This window comes from Chionomys nivalis, chromosome 4 (assembly GCF_950005125.1).
Source record: "Chionomys nivalis chromosome 4, mChiNiv1.1, whole genome shotgun sequence".
In the NCBI taxonomy this organism is placed as follows: Eukaryota; Metazoa; Chordata; class Mammalia; order Rodentia; family Cricetidae; genus Chionomys; species Chionomys nivalis.
Window position 1 is genome coordinate 92,243,396 of NC_080089.1, and position 19,354 is coordinate 92,262,749.

General features: G+C 46.9%; 1 protein-coding gene across 1 annotated transcript; it reads left to right on the forward strand.

Annotated features, from left to right (window-relative positions):
- The first annotated feature begins 1,939 nt into the window (after window positions 1-1,939).
- Window positions 1,940-7,782, forward strand: Paqr9 (progestin and adipoQ receptor family member 9). The gene has a single exon (XM_057768887.1). It carries the CDS (start codon window positions 2,602-2,604, stop codon window positions 3,721-3,723), a length of 1,122 nt encoding a protein of 373 aa, XP_057624870.1. The 5' UTR covers window positions 1,940-2,601; the 3' UTR covers window positions 3,724-7,782.
- Window positions 7,783-19,354: the final 11,572 nt, after the last annotated feature.

Here is a 19,354-nt window from a genome sequence, read left to right on the forward strand (position 1 = left end):
GACTCGGAATGGGTGGGATATAGAGAAGGGGAAGGAAAGGTAAAAAGCCCACGAGAAAAATATAGTTTGTAACCAGTCTTGCTATGCCCCACTAGCCAGCTCCCAAATAATGACAAGGAGATTTCTTATTAAGAAAGCTTGGCCTTAGCTAGGCTTCTCCCACTATCTCTTATAACTTAATTTAACCCATTGATATTAATCGTTTGACTCATGGCTTTTTACCTTTCTTTGCCATTCTGTATGTCTGACTCCTTCTGAGTCTTGTTGGCATCCTGCTGCACCTACGTTATCTCCTCCTCTTCCTCTCTCTCCCTGGGAAGTCCTGCCTATACCTCCTGCCAAGCTATTGGCCCTTCAGCTTTTTATTACACCGATCACAGCAAATACATCTTCACACAGTGTAAAATATCCCACAACAGGTCCCTTTTCATGCGTTAAAGGGCAATAAAGCTTATTTAAAAAAATGAAAAGCACTAAAAGGGAAAAAGAAATAAAGGAAAATACCAGCTAAAAACCTTCAACAAAGTCCAATTCATTACAAACCCACGAACCAGAAACATGTGATAGGTCAGAAAGACACAAGGCCAATGTGAACCTTTGGCCTAGTTGTGCAAGCATTTGCTAAATCAATGAATGGAAACTATTTCAGAGAGGATTGAAACTTAAAAAAAAAAGATGAGTAATTATTCTAAACATTTACAATAAAAAATGACAGTTTAGTTATAAACAACTTATCCATAACTTAGATTACGTTGTGCCTCTACGAAAATCTTTAACCTCCTTACAGGATTTGCTTTAATGATAGTGACCTTTCAATTTTAAAATGAACATGAAATACATTTTAAAAAGAAAACTGAAAGCCTTTTCCTAGGTGAAATGGTCCTTTCTTCCTTCCAGTGTCCTGGCTGAAAGAGGTTACTGGGTGTTCTAGATACATACATGAAGTCTAAAAGTAGCCTGTCTGGGTTCAGATTCATCACCTGGGCGTGCTCATGATGGTCATGGGGCCTTCATTTCTTTATCTGCAAAACGAGGTAATGAATATCTAAGACATTTTAAAATTCTCCCTAAAATTTTAGACGTCACATATACCAAGGTGAAGCACTGGTCTGAAGAAACCACACCCCAGCTGTCTCTGGGCCATGGGACATGGTGAACATTTCAACACCACAGGGAAACGCCATCTTGGAAGCCTAGGGTATGGTATTTTTATGCCACTGCCCATCACAAACCTTTGAACTCTTCAAGTCTCCTTTTCTTCAAATCCCTTGCCGAAGAAACCCAAACTAGCCCGCCAGTAGTCCTGGTTATGCAGAGGTCTATCCAAGCCGATGCCTCTTTGTCTCTAGAAAGGTCTCAACTCTCTTTTCAAGTTCCTTCTAGAAGACACCTATAGTCTTCCCTCATCCACACCCTCCCGAAACTCCTGAACAGCTCTGCTTGGGAAAACCTTTTAAATAAATTCCTCTGTTCCTTCAAGGCATTCAGTTCCATAACATCGTCTTAAATTGTTCTTCAAAATCTGTTGTCGAGCCTCGCCCCTGAGCTCCTCATCTGACTAAAGACACAAAGGGGTGAGCTGGAGCTCTCATGTTGGTGAGTTGAGCTGGAGACCAGTTTGGGGACTGTCCCTTTGGACACCACAAAGAGAGAAAGAGAGGAGAATAGTGACGCACCTGAATAGAGAAAAACTAAGGCTTGCTGTGGATTGAGTAGGAGGGCAACACTCGCGCACGCGCGCAAACACACTCACTCACTCACTCACTCACTCTCACTCACTCACTCACTCACTCACTCACTCTCACTCACTCACTCACTCACACACCGGTGAGAGCAGGGTGGAGAGGCAGCACCAGGTATGTATCTGACAACCGCAAGGCGCGGATCCGGATGCCGTCTCTAAGCGGGTATCGCAGAGCCCTCCCTGACATCTCGGCAGGTTACAGTTAGAGCATCCCTCCGCCCCGCCCGGCTCCCCACCCCCCGCGAACTCGGGTCCTCAGTGTCCTCTAGAACGCCGGCGTGGCTGTCGCGCTTCGAACCCCCTGGTCCACTCTCGCCCTGAGCGCCGGCGGCCGCGTCTCTGGCCAGCCTCCGGGCCCCGCATCAATCATTAACGCGGCGGCGTGAGCCGCTGCAGCGCCAGAGGGGGATGGGGGGGATGGTAGGCGACGCGAGACAGGGGACACCTCCATCCCTCGCCGCGGCGCAGACACCCTAACCCCGGGGGCCCCCGCCCTGCGCGGCGCCGCCCTCCCCCGCCAGCGCCTCGCGCACATCCCGCCTCCCGCCGCCCGCCCCGCGCGCACGATGCCCAGTCACCGCCGCGCCGCCGCCACCGCAGTCAGCCGCGCCACCGCCGCTACCACCGCAGCGCGGCCGGCTGCGCGCTGACACAGGCGAGCGTGGCGAGGGCGCCGCCGGGAAGCCGCGCGCAGCCGTCACCCGGTGCCCCGAGCTCCCGGAGCAGCCGGCTCCCAAGCCGAGGCCGCGTCGCCAACCTGCGGCCGCGGTCCCGCGCGCACGCGCGCGCACAAAGGCTCCGACGGCGACCGGCGCCCGAGGTGGCCTTGCGCGCGCCCTAGCTCAGCCCGGGGCACCATGCCGCGGCGCCTGCAGCAGCGGGGCGCGGGCGCCAAGGGACCGCCAGCCCCTGCCTCCCGGCGCTCGCACCCCGCCTCCGCCCCCCGGAGCCCGCCGGCCACCGCCGCCAAGCCGCTGCTGCGCTGGGACGAGGTGCCCGACGACTTCGTGGAGTGCTTCATCCTGTCCGGCTACCGGCGGCTGCCGTGCACGGCGCAGGAGTGCCTGGCCTCGGTGCTGAAGCCCACCAACGAGACGCTCAACTTCTGGACGCACTTCATCCCGCTGCTGCTGTTCCTCAGCAAGTTCTGTCGCCTCTTCTTCCTGGGCGGCAGCGACGTGCCCTTCCACCACCCCTGGCTGCTGCCGCTGTGGTGCTATGCGTCGGGAGTGCTGCTGACCTTCGCCATGAGCTGCACGGCGCACGTGTTCAGCTGCCTGTCGCTGCGCCTGCGCGCCGCCTTCTTCTACCTGGACTACGCTTCCATCAGCTACTATGGCTTTGGCAGCACCGTGGCCTACTACTACTACCTGCTGCCCAGCCTGAGCCTGCTGGACGCCAGGGTCATGACGCCATATGTGCAGCAGCGCCTGGGCTGGCACGTGGACTGCACCCTCCTCATCGCGGTCTACCGCGCGCTCGTGCTGCCCGTGGCCTTCGTGCTGGCCGTGGCCTGCACCGTGGCCTGCTGCAAGAGCCGCACTGACTGGTGCTCCTACCCCTTCGCCCTGCGCACCTTCGTCTTCGTCATGCCGCTCAGCATGGCCTGCCCCATTATGCTGGAGAGCTGGCTCTTCGACCTGCGAGGCGAGAACCCCACGCTCTTCGTGCACTTCTACCGCCGCTACTTCTGGCTGGTGGTGGCCGCCTTCTTCAACGTCAGCAAGATCCCTGAGCGCATCCAGCCGGGTCTCTTCGACATCATCGGCCATAGCCACCAACTCTTCCACATCTTCACCTTCCTCAGCATCTATGACCAGGTGTACTACGTGGAAGAGGGCCTGCGCCAGTTCCTCCAGGCGTCCCCCGCCGCACCCACCTTCTCCGGCACGGTGGGCTACATGCTGCTGCTGGTGGTTTGCCTGGGGCTGGTCATCAGAAAGTTCCTGAACAGCTCGGAATTCTGCAGTAAAAAGTGAGCCTCCACCCGGGAGGAGGCTATGGTTTGCCCACCTGTTTGCGTGGAGTTTCTGTTGTTATTGTTGGTTTGTTTTCAAGTTTTGTTGTTTCCTTTGCTAGAGGAGGGTGCCGTAGACAATAAGGAAAAGGTCTGGGCTAGTTGGGGACTCCCAGTCCACTGGCTTTGGAAGAGGAGATGGGGATGAAGAGGAAGGAAAAGGGCCTCTGGGAAGAAAATTAGGTTTTGTCTATGATATCCAGGGATTTTGCAAAGACACTGAAGAAAATCACAGAACCCCAAGCAGTTGGCTTTCCTAACAGTCTTCTGTGTCCCTCAGTGAATCCAGGCAGGTATGCAGTAAAGAGGATAAACACAAATCCCTGGCTGCCCCCACCGCAGTCTAGAAATGCCTGGATTTGTCAAAAGAATGGACCTTTCTGTGTTGAGAAATGGGCACAAAGACACAAACCCAGGGCTTAACCCGCTAGACAATGCATGGAATGTGAACATAAGTTAATTATTTCAAAATGTTTATCAGATGTTATTTAAGTGATAATATATACAATGATCTTTTTTTCATAATTTATCAAAGCCCATGAGACGCGCTGAGTTTTCTCCGTCACGCAGTTCTGGTTTTGCAGCCTTCTGCATTGCACTCGTGAGCTGGACATCAGGACAAGCTGCTTAAGCGCTCGACCACATTTTTAAACAGTGTTTTCTGAAGGCCCGTGAGTGTCGTGATAAAGCCGAATGACTACTTAGGGACCCTGCTTAGACTGTTGGTGAGGCCCCAGTGGTTTGTATAGGTCTCCAATTCCTACTTACTTTAATGTAGTCCACAAAACCCACCCTGGGTTTTGGTTTTTATTTTTTTTTTTAATCTTTTAATCTGATTCTTTCCTCTCTACTTATTTAAGTTGCCACTAAAATAAATGTGCCTTTTGAAGCAATGCCCAAATGACTGGTCCTCAGACACCGTTCTTGTACCGGGAGAATAGCGTATTCTTACTACTTTTCTGCAAATCATGGTTGAACAGAAGGGAAGGAAGACGGGCTTGGTTTTAGGTTTGTAGTGGGAGCAGAAGTAGCGCAGAGGTGTACAGCGCATATGACTTTTGCAAGACTCAGCCCTCTAATGTGGCTGAGGTTCCTGGGGCAACCAACAAGGAATGGGAGAGAGGACAGGAATGCACGTAACCTTGCTTAACCTTTAAAAGGCAATCAGGAGTACGTGAGGCAGTTCTATTATGAAAGTCAGGATCGTGCTGCTTACTACTGAAATTTCTGAGTTAAGACTCCAATTGTCCAGTTAAACACCAAAGTCTCATTTGAATCCAGACTATGGAAATGATTGGCAGGTTAGCAACATGCCCCCAGACTCTTCCAGTGACCCTACTGGCCAGTGTTGTTAGACATTTCTTATACATGTTAACCTGTCATTAAAATGGCAGCTCTTCATCACAAACCACCGAGGTAGTGTATATTAAATATTCGTCACGCTTCTTGGTAAGCCCTTCTGGCTAAGAGCCAACCACATTGGTAAATGGGAGTCTCGGCTTCATGGTATAATTTTAGGCAAGCACATGAGGTACATGAGCGGTTACCTCAGTACTGGTCAGACGGTGCTCCCGAAAAGGTAGCTGTTTTGTTTATGCTCTTAATTGCTACTGTATTTGTAAATAGTGAATCTTGGCACAATTCCCTGGAGGAACCAATGCCCTGTGTGTGTTCACTTGCACACACGAGTTAAATTCCTGTGTGCGTATTGACTTGAGGGCTTCTTAATGGGATTTTAAATACACTTTGCACAACCCTATGAATGTCAGTGTCTCATCCTTTGCTGCGCACTTGCCACAGAGGCTGAACCTCAGCGACTCTTAATTCAGCACGTGTGATCAAGGATAACTGGAGATCAGGACACAGCCACGTCGACTTATTTACACGTCACTGTTGTAAAGTCGCAAAGAACGTTCCTTTGTGAACTAGAGAAACAGGTTGAGGAGCATTTTGTAGGTTTGTTGTTGTTTTGCTTTTGTTGAATGGGACCCCCTCCCCCAGCTGACACACACACTTTTAAAAGAGAGAGAGAGAGAGACATCTGAAAGAAGCTGTGAGCCTGAGGACAGGAAGGAGAACCCAGAATTTGCCATTTTAGGCTTTGGCTGGAGGTCTTCCAGGTCCCCTCTTGCTATGTGCCTTTGTCTTTAAGCAGAGGCCACTTGAGGATGAAATCATGCCCGTATCATTTTCCAGTGATTATGATGCATGAGCCAAGGAGATGACCTGCTTTCCCAGGAAAGGTCTCCCCACCCCGTATGCTCCAAGGAGAAGGAGGATCCGCTTCCCCCTCCTCCTGGCATTTCCCTTCTCCGGGTTCCTTTCCTCCTCTTTATGAGCCACGAGCATTGGCCATAGGGCATTCTAATTGAAAACAGCGGTTCAGCTTCCCTTCCTGTTTGCAGATAGGTACCACACACACCATCAAGCTCGGGGATGGCTTGACTCCGTGTGACCGGCTGGATTATATTATTCCTGCTGAGGCAGATAACGCTGTTTTAGAGCAAATATTTACTCGGTCCCCGTTTGCACAGAGCTAACCAGGCTTGTTATACGTTTCAGGAGTAATGTAGCCCTCAGAATGAAATTCTTTAAAATATACTTTTCCATGAGCTCCATTTTGCCACAGCCATTAAATTCAGATTTGTTTTTGTTACATTTAACAGTTCCCAATATGTGGCAAATTATAAATAAGAATTCACTCTACTATCTTCATATAATCTATTTGGCAATAACATTTTGAAGGATACTATGAAATCCATCTTATTTTCACTTGCTAGTCACAATCTAGGTGGCATCTCCAGGAGCAACCCCTTGGAGTTCTGCCTGGGAAACAACTGTCTGATTCTGTGCCTGTTGTTCTGTGAGTGGTCCCAGGGCTGGCTGGCTAAGGTTTAGTTGTTTAGGGGGAGAGCCTTTTTTCTTACCCGTCTTGCCTCTCAGGTGAAGAAGGTGACCTTCCAGAGAAAGGAAGTACAAGTCCTTCATGTCGTGACTGGCTTGTAAAAATAAACATGATCTTTTTCCAGTGCCCATCCGCGTTCCATAAATAACCCAGGGAGAAAGTATGGGGCTGCGTAACTGTCCAGAGTAGCCTTCATCTGCTTCCATTCATAAACCCCACCTGTAAGTGCTTACAGTCAGAAAACCACTTAGTCTCCTGTGCCATCCTCCTCTGTGTGTGGCAGAGAATGTAAAATTGGTAAATGTTTCTGCTTGGTGATGAATCTGGGGGTTAACTCCAATAAGTCAGGATAAGCCAGGATTCCTTCCTTCCTTCCTTCCTTCCTTCCTTCCTTCCTTCCTTCCTTCCTTCCTTCCTTCCTTCCTTCCTTCCTTTTTTTGAGACAGGGTTTCTCTGTCCTGGAACTAGCTCTTGTAGACCAGGCTGAACCTCAAACTCACAGAGATCCGCCTGCCTCTGCTTCCAAGTGCTGGGATTAAAGGCGTGCGCCACCACGCCCGGCTAGCCAGGGTTTCTTTATCTTCAAATCCCCCAGCTAATGAATTGGCACGAAGCTGTGGTAGACAGATGTGGTGGAAGTTACTTCTCAAGGGTTTTCTCATTGGCTAAAGGTGACAGAATTCAGTCTTCAAACTGTTGTTAGAAGGCAGGGATAGTTGTGTGCTCAGTTGTGTCTCTTAGTCTGCAGGACTCTGGACTCTGTTACGTGGTCAAACATACAGATGCTAATTGGATCTATATTATATAATCTTGGATAAATATATCCATCTAATTGAATATTTAGTTTTGGAATAGAACAAAAGAAGAGATGGCTACCTTTAAAATTAGATTATAAAATCTTAGAATGTTACCAGCCACTGGAATGGTTTTTCTCATCTTGTTCTTCATCTGCTAGGTTTGGCGTTGCTGACTCTGTTATGATCCTTTGACTGATATCCACCTTGTCTTTGTGCAACCTCTCTAGTGATCACTGAACATCTACTGTACATGAGACATTAAACAAGGATACGTGCCTCCATCCATAGTATTACAAACATTACCAGAGTTACAAGTTTGAGCCGGGCGGTGGTGGCACACGCCTTTAATCCCAGCACTTGAGAGGCAGAGGCAGGCGGATCTCCATGAGTTCGAGGCCAGCCTGGTCTACAAGAGCTAGTTCCAGGACAGGCTCCAAAAGTCACAGAGAAACCCTGTCTCGAAAAAAACAAAACAAAAAAAAAAAAATGCAGAGTTACAAGTTTGAGTTCTTTCTCTCATTGGTATAAGATCAGTAGGCTAGAATCTTATTTTAATTAACACAGTAATTATCTGCAGCTTTTTGTTTTTTTCTCTGTTCCTTAGCCTAAAGTCAAAAATACAAAAAAACCAACCAACAAACAAACAAACAAACAAAAAACACAGTTGAAACCTTAATTTACCATTCAGGTATAAGAAGAATATGTGTATGAAGAATTTAGCATTTATCATCACAGTAATGATATTGCTAAAGATAAGCTACTGGAAGTTTTACAGCATCCACACCATTCTGAAGAGGGCTCCATTCAAAGTGCCTAACACAAGGTGTAACTGAGTGACTTTCATAGACAGTGTGGTAAAATCAAAGCAAGACCCCTCACAGGCGTGAGTTTAAATGCTTAAATCTCCAGAAAGTTCCTAGCCTTTTCCTCCCTTCCTTCCTTCTACAGTTCTTTAGTTACAACTTTCAGAGAGCATCTTGAAAAAGAAATCACTTGTCAAAAGGGGGGATCATACATACATATATATATATATACATATATATATATATGACCAAATATGCATAGGCATACACACACACACGATTGGCAGAAGGTGTAGGTAAGATGTAGGATTGGATTCAAGCTGCCGGTATGGGGCAGCAGCTCACCCATGGACAGTGTTACCTGGTTTTAAATGTTGTCCCTAGAAAAGTATGTGGACTCGGAGGGTGTCAGTGTTCAAACAGGTGGCAAGGGATCCTATTTGGCATCTTAATAATATCCTGTAGCTTTTGACTACAGCACTGCGTGCCGTGGGATATTTTGAGTAGTACGCTTATCCCATGGCTTAATTTATTTCCATAAAATTAGGGCATAGGTCAAAAGGGCATCAGGGCCTAATTGTGAAGCACATTTTGAGTCATTTTCTTGAAGGATTGCCAGTATTTGTTCTTTTTTTTATTTTTTGGTTTTTCGAGACAGGGTTTCTCTGTGGTTTTGGAGCCTGTCCTGGAACTAGCTCTTGTAGACCAGGCTGGTCTCGAACTCCCAGAGATCCGCCTGCCTCTGCCTCCCGAGTGCTGGGATTAAAGGCGTGCGCCACCACCGCCCGGCCTTGTATTTGTTAACATGTACTGCCAGACGAAAGCAAACAAGCGTAGACCCCCCTTGAGAAAGATGGCTGAACCAGGCATTTAGGATATTCCTTTATGAGGGGCCACGAGCCTTCCTATTGAAGTCTTAGGGGTCTTTGATATTGTTTTTCTTAATTACAAAACAATTATCAATGCATACTAATCAAGAAAACCTAACATAATTTTCTGTTGTCATTCCCCAAAGAACAAACATACTGCCTTTCTGGTTTGTGAAATTTTCACTCATTTGTAGGCTGTTTTGGATTTGCTTTGCTTTGTTTTAGCGTCTTACACAGTCTGTGAACAAGCTGCAGAACTGGATAGTTTAGTTATAGGTCAGGACCCCAAATGCCCATTTATCTGGGAATGGTGGCAGTGTGTGCCTTTTGGAAGCTCCGAACACACACCTGTGTGCAACAACACGCAGTTCCGACTTGGTGCAGAAAGAGAGCAGCCTCTTTCCACTTTCGGAAACGCCTGCCCCCGCCAGTGTCAAGCTTCAGAATGTAGCACAGAAGCTTTGATGCATTTTGTTCCGAACATGGCGCTCAAGGAAATGTCTGGAGTGTGCAAATTTATTCTCGGAAGTCTAAGAGTGGCAGGCCGCCTTCCCCATGCCTTACAACTCGACCCAAAATATGCAATAAACATTTGCACTCTAGGCAGAGTTGGGAGGAGTCCTCAGCTGGTTCTTTGGCAGAGCCATAAAGACCTTGCTTCTCATGGGTTACCCCCACACCGAGATAGGACACCATGTCAGTGAACCCTGGTTCTGGGCAAAGTGTCGGGACACGCTTCTTCTTTGGGTTCCATTTCTATTTAGAAAGTATAGTTGTTGTTGTTGTTGTTTTTTTTTTAACTTGCTGGATGCAAAACAAGACAATTCATGGGGAAATTTTTTAAACACGTTTTAATTTTATATTCGAAAGGTTTGTAATAGCAATTTGTTTGTTTAAAAAAGCAAAACAAAACAAAAAAACAGGCTTTAGCAAATGGATGAGGACCAGAGCTTTTTCAAAAGCCTCATCTTTGAGCATTTAATCATTCTGAGTTCTTACCCAAATGATAAAGGCCTCTTGGATCTTTCAAACTGTAAATATTGTGTAGTTTTCAAAAAAAGATAACCATTTTGTTTTTGTTTTTTTTTAAAAAAAAAAAAGACAAAAAAGTATCAGAAAGATTCTAGGTGTGTAACAAGGCTAAACTTTAAAGTTTTTTATAAAATGCTGGGTAGAAGGCTCGATAGTAGAGGCCTGTCTCTGCCCCGCTGGTTTCCTTTTCTGATGATGCAACCAAGCAACTGAAGGACGTGAGGCATGTTTCATGTGGATGGAGTGCCCTCATAGCAAATCACGGCTCTAGGATGCTCTGCCTGCGCACTTGCTTCTTCCCCATGAAGCCCTAAGTCCCGTGTATTGTTGCCTGGACAGGAAAGCTTCTCATTTGGGGACTGTAGGAAGGATTCTGTGGCAGCTTTTCCTTTTGCTTAGGCACGTGGTAGCTCTGAATCTTCATTAACCTTCACCAAGCTATTCCAGTCACCTTTGAAGCCTTTGCTTTCCACAAATCTAGCCTTGAAGACATGGGTTCTTAAAAGGATTCCCTGTGTATTTAGGCATTCCACCCTCTGCCTTACGAGAGGGATGCTCAAAGGGCTGTTTGTCTTCATGTTCTTCAGGGCAGGGGCAGAGGGGGGGACTTAACAGACCAAATAGAAAGGTTTCATCTCTTGTTTTTAAATTTCATTTAATGGTGACAGCAGAGAAGACCGGAGTGAAGAATAATGTAGGCATAAGAATCACTGCTTGTTAAATTCTTAGGCCACCCTAACTCTGGTCCTCACCCCGAGCTGACTTAACTGGCTAGAGAGGCATTCTGAGGATGGAGGAGCTTCCAACCTGGACTCTAAGGTGGTCTCAAGCCCATGGTCCATTCATGTCCATTCCGATAGAAGACCGTTCTTTCATCATAATTTCAGATTTCCAGAAAAACGAGGCAAACTCATCTATAGAAATAGATACTATTCTGGTCAATTCTGTGCATGTGACTGAACAAATTTCCTTTCATTTCTGTTGTATAGTTCACTATGAGTTTAATTTTTTGAGACATTTGTTTGCTCCTGTCTTGAATATGAAAAAAAAAATCTGTGAAAATGATATAACTATGCGTTTTTTGCTGAAAAACAAATATATGAAATAAGAATAAATACTTTGTAAGCACAGTGCTTTGAACTGTGGTTGTATGCCTCTGCAAATGTTCAGATCATATTCTTCAGCTAACTATTCACAAACTAACAGTAAAATATATAGAAAAACTCCTGGAACTCAGGAGGCTGAGGCCAGCCTGGGCTACATAGTGAGCTACAGGCCAACTCAAGATATCTAGCAATTCTCAAAAAAAAAAAAAATACTTTATTGTATGTGAAATACTGATAAGTATAAGGAAATATGACAGTCAGAAGAATATCGTTGACCTGAAAAAATCTTTAGTATATTATTTTTACATTTGCTAAATGAAAATGGGAAATTCCTAAGGTACTTTGAAGTCATATTGATGGAGGAAGGTCATTGGCTAATAAAGAAACTGCCTTGGCCCATTTGATTGGCCAGCCTTTAGGTGGGTGGAGTAAACAAAACAGAATTCTGGGAGAAAGAAGCCGAGTGAGGAGTCGCCATGATTCTCCCACTCCAGACAGACGCAGGTTAAGATTCTCCCTGGTAAGCCAGCTCGTGGTACTACACAGAATATTAGAAATGGGTTAGATCAATATGTAAGAGCTAGCCAATAAGAGGCCGGAACTAATGGGCCAGGCAGTGTTTAAAAGAATACATTTTCCGTGTAATTATTTTGGGGCATAAGCTAGCCATGAGGGCGGCTGGGTGCCGGGGACGCAGCCCCACCGCTCTTATTACAACATCATATCTCCCATGATACCAGCTCATTGATTTTAAAGGGTCCATGGCCCACAGGTACTGGGCAATGAACACTGCCCTTGAATGCTGACAGTGCTGGGAATTTACAATTTTTTTTTTTAAACTGGGAAGGAAGATCCAACTGAAGCCTTTTAGCTCTGAAGCATTTTAACCCCTTTCATCACACGGACGCTGTTGGAGGAGTATTAGGGACAGAACTTTTCCATTTCAATGGAGCAAGATTTATAGAAGGAGCAAGGTCGGTTCACAGTATCCAGAGGGCTGACTGGTCAGACATACAACGCTGGCGATTCCAGCTAAGAACACCGCTTTCCTCCAGAGTTGCTCTCCAGGGCACTGCTACCAGACAAGCCAACACCAGCTGCTCTCTAGCCTGGCTGTAGCTATCCCCAACTCAGATTCCGGGGAAAGAGCATCTGATTGATCTACCTTAGGCCACGTGGTCTTTTTAAAAGACAAAGTGGGGTATCTGTCATTTGAGCCTTTTTTAGAACCACCAGAAAGGTAGAGAGAGTTTCCCACAGGAAGGCTGGTAGGCAGACAAAATAACTGCCAGCTAGACAAAGCTGGGCTGCTAGCCATTTCATCCACCCTCTGTGCTGTGGGTAGAGGCAAACCCCAGATGCCCATCACTGTGGAATATGAAGTCCATGTTACCTTAAGGGAAGATAAGAACTTGTGTCTGTGGCTGCCAGTCAAGCCAGTGTCCTACTACTCTGGGGTCCCTATTGAAGGAAGGGAGGAAGGGAGGGAGGGAGGGAGGGAGGGAGGGAGGGAGGGAGGGAGGGAGGGAGGGAGGGAGGCTAACACACTAAAAGAATACCAGCCCTAGCCCCCCCCAGCACACACCCTCCTTCACAGAATACAACCACTACACAGATGCTCCTGCTCTTACACCGCTCCCCCCTTTCCCCAAGACAACCATAAATCCTGACTCGGTACTTCAGCCCCCAGAACCACCCTCATTCAGGTTAGGATTCATGCACTGTGTAGGACGTCTGGCCACCTCCCAACTTGATTTGAGGCCACCCCTAAGAGGGCTACTCCATCTGAATGTCCATGAGTGTTCAGTGCCTCCTGGACCGGCCAGACACTTTCCTGATGATTTCAGACTCACTGGCCACCTGTCCTTCACCCATTCTGTGTGGGAGAGCTGCTCCCAGGCTTCCTCGGACTTCATTTTTTTTTAAGGTCCTGCCCATGGGATGAAATGGCAGAAGGCTGGATTGGCAGGAAGAGGGCAGAAGGAATTTTCCACCTCCCCAGGCTTCTAGGTTTTGTTGTTGTTGTCATTGGTTTAGTTTTTTTTTTTTTTTCCTGAGACCTCCACCCTGGTTGCTGTTATCAACCATTGTCTAGCCTGAGAGAGAAGGGAAGATAAGAATAGGGCCGGCAGTGGCAGTGGGCCATGTCCTGAGAAGGCTGTTTAGTCTGGGCCTGAAGCCTACACACCTTTGGACTTTCTCTTAGAAGCCAATAAATTCCCTTCATCACAGAGTTCGGCGTATGTTGGACTGCTGAAACCAGAAGTATCTTAACTCTTCTGTAAGACTTGCTCACCTCAGTCACGTGTGTTAGGACTGTTATCAAACTCGGGGTCACAGTCTGTACCCAAGAAGTGAAGTTTGGCCACAGATCCTTGAGAAGCCATTTATAATAGCCAAACATAGTTTAAAAAGAAAAAACAAAACCACCAAGGAGATGCATTCATTGCAGCCCCCTTGGGAAGAGGGACAGAGAAAACCAGTGTCCCCACCCCACTGCCACGACCAAGTTCATCTTCCGGGTGACCCAGCGTTGTCTGGGCTTCATTCTCACCTTAAAGGTGGCCTGGCAAACTTTTGGAAATGTGAAATCTCTTTTCTGCCCACCTCAACTGAACTAGTCCAACACTGTAGCACCTGTAAACTAAATCTTTGTAAAACATTGCTAAATTTTTAAAAAATTACTTTTATTTATTTATTCGGTGGGAAGTTGTGCCATAGTACATGTGGGGAAATCGGTGAACAACTTGAAGGAGCTCGTTCTCTGAAGCATTGTTGAGTAGGTTTCTGAGATAGAAACAGCCCATCCTGCAGGGAAGCTCCTTAAACAGGAAGGTAAACAACTCAGAATAGCTTCAGGAAGTCCCTGAAACTGATCAGATTCACTAGGCTCCTCTTTGACAGAGTAGCAACTAAAGCTTCCCTTAGGGAAGCCAAGCTGCACTGAAGACTTCTCAGCCAAGCAGAGCTGTCACCTGTCCTGGCATGGGCTTTGGTGACATAGTTGTCTTTGAGTCATTTCTCTCTTCACCTGTAGGTAACCCCTCATCCATATGCATGTAAGTAAGAAACCAATAAATAATCAAAACTCATTGGTTCCCAAAGTTGGACTTTGGCAGTATCTGTACTTTGGTCTGTTATGGGTTCCCTCTCTGGGGTGAGTAGGCCCAGATGTGTGTTGCATCTCTTCAGGAAAAGCTTTATCACACAGCACACTGGGATTGAACTCAGGCACCATGGTGACAAGTGCATTTATCTGATACCTTAGGCTTCCCGTAGCTGTGACGCAACACCACGACCAAAAGCAACTGGGAAGGAAAGGGGTTGTTTCAGCTTACAGCTCTTGGGTCACAGTCCATCCCTGAGAGGAGTCAGAACAGGAACTGGAGGCAAAAACCCAGAGGCAGGAACTGAAGCAGAGGCTGCAAAGGAACTCTGCTTTCCGGCTTGCTCAGCTTGCTTACTGAAACAACACAGAGCCACCTGCCCAGGGGTGATAACCACCTACACTGAGCTGGGCCCTCCTACATCAATCATCAATCAAGAAAATGCCACAGACTTGCCTACAGGCCAATCTGATGGAAGCAATTTCTCAGTTGACAGTCCCTCTTCCCAGACATGCCTAGGTTTATGTCAGGCTGCAGACGTCATCTTGTATACCCAGTAAGTTATTTTGCTGGTCCTGCGATACTTCATTTGTAAGTGCAGATTTTCTGCATCCCGGCAGGACTCAGCCAGTGATCTTATTGTGATACCCACAGTTTCCTTTCTCCATCCTGTCCTCCAGCGCAGGCATTTCTAGTCTCCAACCCCACTACTCTTCACCTCTCCTCCGATTTCAGCTCCCACCACTGCCCACCTGTTCAGATACCACACTGTATCCATCATGCATTGCGCTCCGGTGTGTTCTCAGCTATTTCCTCCCGACTGAATTAGTCATGAGAGCATTAAAATGTGAACTACTAGTGGCTTCCTCTCCCAGTTGAGAACACTGCCTTGCTGTCAGCCCCCACCCCCGCCTCCATACTACCCTCTGATCATTATCCACCCCCACCCCCTTTACAGCAGGCCTTTGGAAAAGTGCTTAGGGGGTTGTCCTCGCTTTCTTACTGCTCACTCCTCCACCCACTGTGCTCTGGGTTCATTAATGTTTCTGCAATCATTAACCACTTCCTCATTGACTAATAAAAAATTATGTATTTGTGTGTGCACATGTGTGGTGTGTGTGTATGGTATACATAGGGCAGGGAAGCATGTTGGTGTGTGGAAGCCCACGGGCCAGTGTCTTCATCTACTATTCTCCACCTGAGTTTTCAAGACCGGCTCTCTCAGTGAACAAGAAGCTTGTTTTTTCAATCAACTGGGATCTGTGCATCTGCCCTCCCGTGCTGCAGTTACAGACACACGCCACCATGCCCTCCCGTACTGCAGTTACAGATGTATTCCACCATGCCTGGCTTTTACTTGGAACTCAGGTCCCCATGTTTGTACGGCAGGTAGTTTACCCACTGCGCTATCTCCCCAGTGGGACAGACATTTCTGAGGTCCTCTTTTCCGTTACTCTCTCCCAAGACTCTCTGTGTTGCCTCTGGACCCTTCTGCTGTCCTCACATGACCGCCTCTGCCAGATCGTCTCCTCCATGAAGGCACGGAGGAAGGTTCAAAGTATGAACAGAAGCCATCGACATCACTGAGCTTCTGGTCTCGGTCAGCAGTTTTCTGACTCGGCTGCTAGGCATCAGCACCTCTGCTCCACCAGAGTACTGTGTTCTTGTTCAGGAAACTTGACCTTGAGATCAGACTCCTTTCGTTTATCCAGTGAGTCTGTGAGGCAGCCATTGCCAGATAATCACCCCCTCGCTTCAGCTGCCTGAGTGAGATCTGCTGTCTGCAACTGAGTTCAAACCGACATCCCAGATAAGCAGAGAAGAAGAGGATCAAAAATTGTGGGCAAGCTGGGCAAGAGGGTAACTGAGGGAGATAAGAGACAGGAGGATTAGGAATTCAAGACAGTTCTCAGTCACATACTGAATTCCATTCTTGCTTGGGCTCTATGATGAATTTGAGGCCAGTCTGGGCTTCATGTGACCTTGTTATAAACAGGGGCAGTGGTGGGAGGGGATTCTGGAAACAGGGAGGCATAGCTCCATGTTCCCCAAACCACTGACAAGCATACTGTTAGGCTTCTGATTTTTTTTTTAATCTTTAATTTTTTAAAAAAAATTCTTGGCAAAACAAAGCAGATTTTGTACTAGGCAGCCTCTGGGGAGTTTGGTTCAAAGCAAAACAAAATCAAAATAATAAACATTAGAAGGATAATTACCTAGAAATTTCCCTCTTTAATGGGAGTTTTGAATGAGTAAGGGAGGTACAGCATGGATACTAGAGTGTTCATTGGATGAGGGGCTGGTGAAATGGTTCAATGGGTAAAGGGACCTGCTGCCAAGCCAGATGATCTCCATCCTGGCCCCACATAAGATAAGACTCCTGCAAGTTGTCCTCTGAGCTCCAAGTGTGCACAGTGGCATGTATATGTGCACACACACACACACACACACACATAATTTTAAGAGTATATATCAAATAAAAGAAATCTAAAAATAAATACTATAAAGTGTTTCCATAAAAAAGATAATTTATACACTGTTCATATCAATTTCATACTCCAGTAACCAAAAGGTCAGTAATATTGTATCTTGGTTAGTTTTGTTGGCTAGACACAAGCTCTACTCCATCGGGAAGAGAGAATCTAATTGAGAAAATGCCTCCAGCAGATTGCCTCTAAGCAAGTTTGTGGGGTGTTTTCTTGGTGGATGGTTGATGGGGGAGGGCCCAACTCATTGTAGGCACTCATCCATGGCCTCTGTTTCAGTTCCTGCTTCCAGGTTCCTGCTTTAAGTTCCTGCCCTGACTTCTCTTAGTGATGGATTATGAAATGAAAATGTAAGTCAAATTAACCCTCTCCTATGCTGAGTTCCTTTGGACCACAAAGTTTGTTTTACCACAGCAACGGAAACCTAACTAGGACATACAGGAGGAGTATATACCAGGACATACGTATGTAAGGCTTTCTTCCTGTTGAGGACAAGGTGCTTGTGTTTATACTGCATCTGCTGTTTCTACTAGCAGCCTTCTGAAATTCCTCTGAAAAGGGGTCTCTCCTGTTGAACCCACCAATCCTTGGTGGGACTGTGTTAGCAGGCTTAGGAAGGTTTGTCACGAGGGGTCCGTCCTGAGCTTGTCCCTTCCTTCTCTGCACACATCTTGCAGTTGTTGAGTTAACCCAATAGTCTTTCCTTTTTTGTTATTCTTTTCCCTATTCCACTTTGAGCAAGGCTGAGGACCTCTGGCTTCCTGGGTGGTGAGTAAGGAACTTGCAGGTTGTGACTCCAAGTAGAAAGCAAAACGCTAACAAGAAACTGAAACGAAAACCCACAATGCTTCTCAGATCTACCAGATAAACGAGGTCACAGAGTGACTGCCTGGAAGTGGAGATGGACATGGAGCCCAGAGAACCCAGAGCAGGAAGCAGTCTAGAGTTTTGGGCTGTCTTCGTATTTCATTCACCCCACCCAGAAGACATGTGTATTTCTCAACCAAAAAAAAAAAATCACAAAGCTTACTGAAAAAGAGGGGGATACCCATAGTTTCAGGACACAGAGCATGCACCAGAATGAAGTCCAGATCTGGCAAGAATGTTGATATCAGTAGACTCAAAACAGTTGGGCTAAGGTTTCCAAGACAAAACAATCAATATTTTAGAAAGCTAAGTTATCTACGCAGAGGGCGGAATGTAAAGATTCAACGCTAGGTGTGGTGGGGCACGCTAAGGGCTGGGGAGGTAGTTTAGGGACCCAGCACTGTCCTAGCATGGGGGGGGGGTGGCTTTATTCCTAGTGCTTCAAAAACGCAAAGATTCCAACACAAACCCACAGGGAAAACAGGAAACTGAGAAGCAAATACGGGGAAGTGTCTAAGACTGTTTGCAGCATGTCCTGTACAGTGGAGATAAGAGAACTAAGAACCAGTATCTGACGCATTAGGCGCCCGGCACCTGCAGCCTGCGCCCGGCACCTGCAGCCTGCGCCCAGCACCTGCAGCCCGCACCGGACACCTGCAGCCTGCACCCGGCACCCGAGGGAAGAAAATCACTCCCGTAGAACTTTCACTACTTTTTCACCACTTGTAAATGAGGTTCTTTCCTTTCTGTCTCAGAAATCCACTCTCCGTTCCTGTTTGCCAATCTTTTTTTTTTTCTTGTAAGGTAAAAGAATTCCTTGGAAAGTATGGGGATTTACCTTTGAGATTTGCAATGCTGAAAGCTATAGTATTTGCAAGAGAGAACGCTTCCCGACCTGCTCGCAAGAATTTCCTCCTTTCCCGCCTGGATCCTCTACAACATAGAAGAACATGTAGAAAATGTCCAGAAGGGTGGGCATCATGTGGACGTGTGTCAGTATAAAACACAGTTCTCCTCGAGATGTAATCATTGCTTCCACATGATTGCCATGCACAGTGGCTCACTCCTGTAATCACAGCACTTGGGCTAAGGCAGGAGAATTGCCATGAGTTTATGCCAGCTTGGGATAGTGAGACTCCAAAAGGGTTTGTACTCCAACCCCTCTTGATTGAGTGGTGCTGTATTGGTGGGGCTTTACCTCACGTGAGCAGGTCTTCTCTGACGGTGATCTAAATGTGAGCCTCAAGTTCCTTCAGGTTCTGATTTTCATTCAAAGACACATAAGGTACAAAAGGAGACTTGTTAAGATGACTCAACAGGTAAAGGCTCCAGCACCACGCCTGACAACCTGAGTTCAATCCCCGGGACCCACGTAGCAGAAGGAGAGAACTGACTCCTCCAAGCTGTCCTCTGACCTGCACACGTAAACCATGGCAAGCCTGTGCACACTCACACAGACACACACACACAGAGAGACACACATACAATTAGAAGTAAAAGAGAAAAGAAAAAGAACAAGGAGTGAAGGGTTCCTGTTTCAGAACCACGCTTGTGAGTGTGTGTGTGTGTGTGTGTGTGTGTGTGTGTGTGGTATAAGCATGTGCACATGAACTCGGGTGCC

Coding starts and splice junctions, on each gene's coding strand:
- Paqr9 (XM_057768887.1), top strand. CDS start 2,602: ATGCCGCGGCGCCTGCAGCAGCGGGGCGCGGGCGCCAAGGGACCGCCA.